This window comes from Onychomys torridus, unplaced genomic scaffold (genome assembly GCF_903995425.1).
Source record: "Onychomys torridus unplaced genomic scaffold, mOncTor1.1, whole genome shotgun sequence".
NCBI lineage: Eukaryota > Metazoa > Chordata > Mammalia > Rodentia > Cricetidae > Onychomys > Onychomys torridus.
In genome coordinates, this window is record NW_023413596.1 from 8,317 (window position 1) to 9,725 (window position 1,409).

General features: G+C 46.1%; 1 protein-coding gene across 1 annotated transcript; it reads left to right on the forward strand.

Annotated features, from left to right (window-relative positions):
- The first annotated feature begins 361 nt into the window (after window positions 1-361).
- Window positions 362-1,207, forward strand: LOC118576352 (olfactory receptor 6C4-like). The gene has a single exon (XM_036176642.1). The coding sequence runs from the start codon at window positions 362-364 to the stop codon at window positions 1,205-1,207; it is 846 nt and encodes a 281-aa protein (XP_036032535.1).
- Window positions 1,208-1,409: the final 202 nt, after the last annotated feature.

A 1,409-nucleotide genomic window follows, 5' to 3' on the forward strand; every position in this document is an offset into this window, starting at 1 on the left:
GATGGCAACGATAGAGTGGATCATAAAGACACTAAGGCTGGGAAAGGATGGGAGGTGCTGCTACATCCTCTGAGATTTGAAGTAAGAATAACGAATAAAAAGGAAAATTGAAGAAGATGCACCCAGGAAAGTCCAGGTGCCCATGGCACTGCTCTCAACCAAACCATAAGATGCACATTTTAGGAGAGATTTTGTGAAGGGCAAGTTTCAAACCAGCAGATCATGGTGTTTGGATCCAGATAGATTTCCCAAAATCAACTTTCAGGAAAACTCTGAGACTTCCTCTCCATCCTGCTAACCTCTGTTCATCTTCATCACCCATCTCTCTCTTTCTCAGCTTCACAGGGTATCAAAGTGGGTGATGAAAAATCAGACTTTCACTGAATTCATCCTGCTGGGACTCACAGATGCACCAGAGCTTCAAATCTGTGTTTTCCTATTTCTCTTCTTCACATACATTCTCAGCATTATGGGAAATCTCACCATCATCATCCTCACACTGCTGGATTCCCACCTCCACACACCCATGTACTTCTTCCTCAGGAACTTCTCCTTCCTAGAAATCTCCTTCACATCCACTTTTACTCCTCAAATGCTCTTCAGCATCTCTACAGGAATGAAGACCATCAGCTTTGCTGGCTGCTTCACTCAGTACTTCTTTGCCATCTTCTTTGGAGCCACTGAATTCTGCCTTCTGACTGCCATGTCCTATGACCGCTATGTGGCCATCTGCAAACCCCTGCACTACACCACCATCATGAGCAACAGGGTCTGCACCCTGCTGGTCCTCTGCTCTTGGCTCAGTGGCTTCCTAATCATCTTACTCCCAATCATCATGACCAGTCAGCTGGACTTCTGTGCATCCAATGTGCTCAATCATTATTGCTGTGACTATGGGCCCCTCATAGAAATAGCTTGTTCAGACACAAGACTGCTGGAGCTCTTTGACTTTCTCTTAGCAGCTGTGACCTTGATAGTGACCCTGGTGCTGGTGATTCTCTCCTACACTCGCATCATCAGGACCATTCTGAAGATCCCTTCTGCACAGCAGAGGAGGAAGGCCTTTTCCACATGTTCCTCCCACATGGTTGTCATCTCCCTCTCTCATGGAAGCTGCATCTTCATGTACATAAAGCCTTCAGCAACAGAAGGAGTTGCCGTCAATAAGGGTGTGGCTGTGCCAGTGCCTCAGTTGCCCCTTTACTGAACCCGCTCATTTACACTCTAAGGAATAAGCAAGTAAAACAAGCTTTCAATGATGTGGTCAGACAAATAGTGCATCTTTATTCATTTTAGTGGCCTCACGATAAATGGAAGTGTTGGGTGACATTCAGGCTATGCCTCCTCTTTGTTGAAGTGGTTTTCCAGGGAATCTTTGAGTGAGCTGGTGTCCACAGTCTGCTTCAAGC

What these genes read in the sequence shown, in the direction of transcription:
- LOC118576352 (XM_036176642.1), top strand. Translation starts at nt 362, where the DNA reads ATGAAAAATCAGACTTTCACTGAATTCATCCTGCTGGGACTCACAGAT.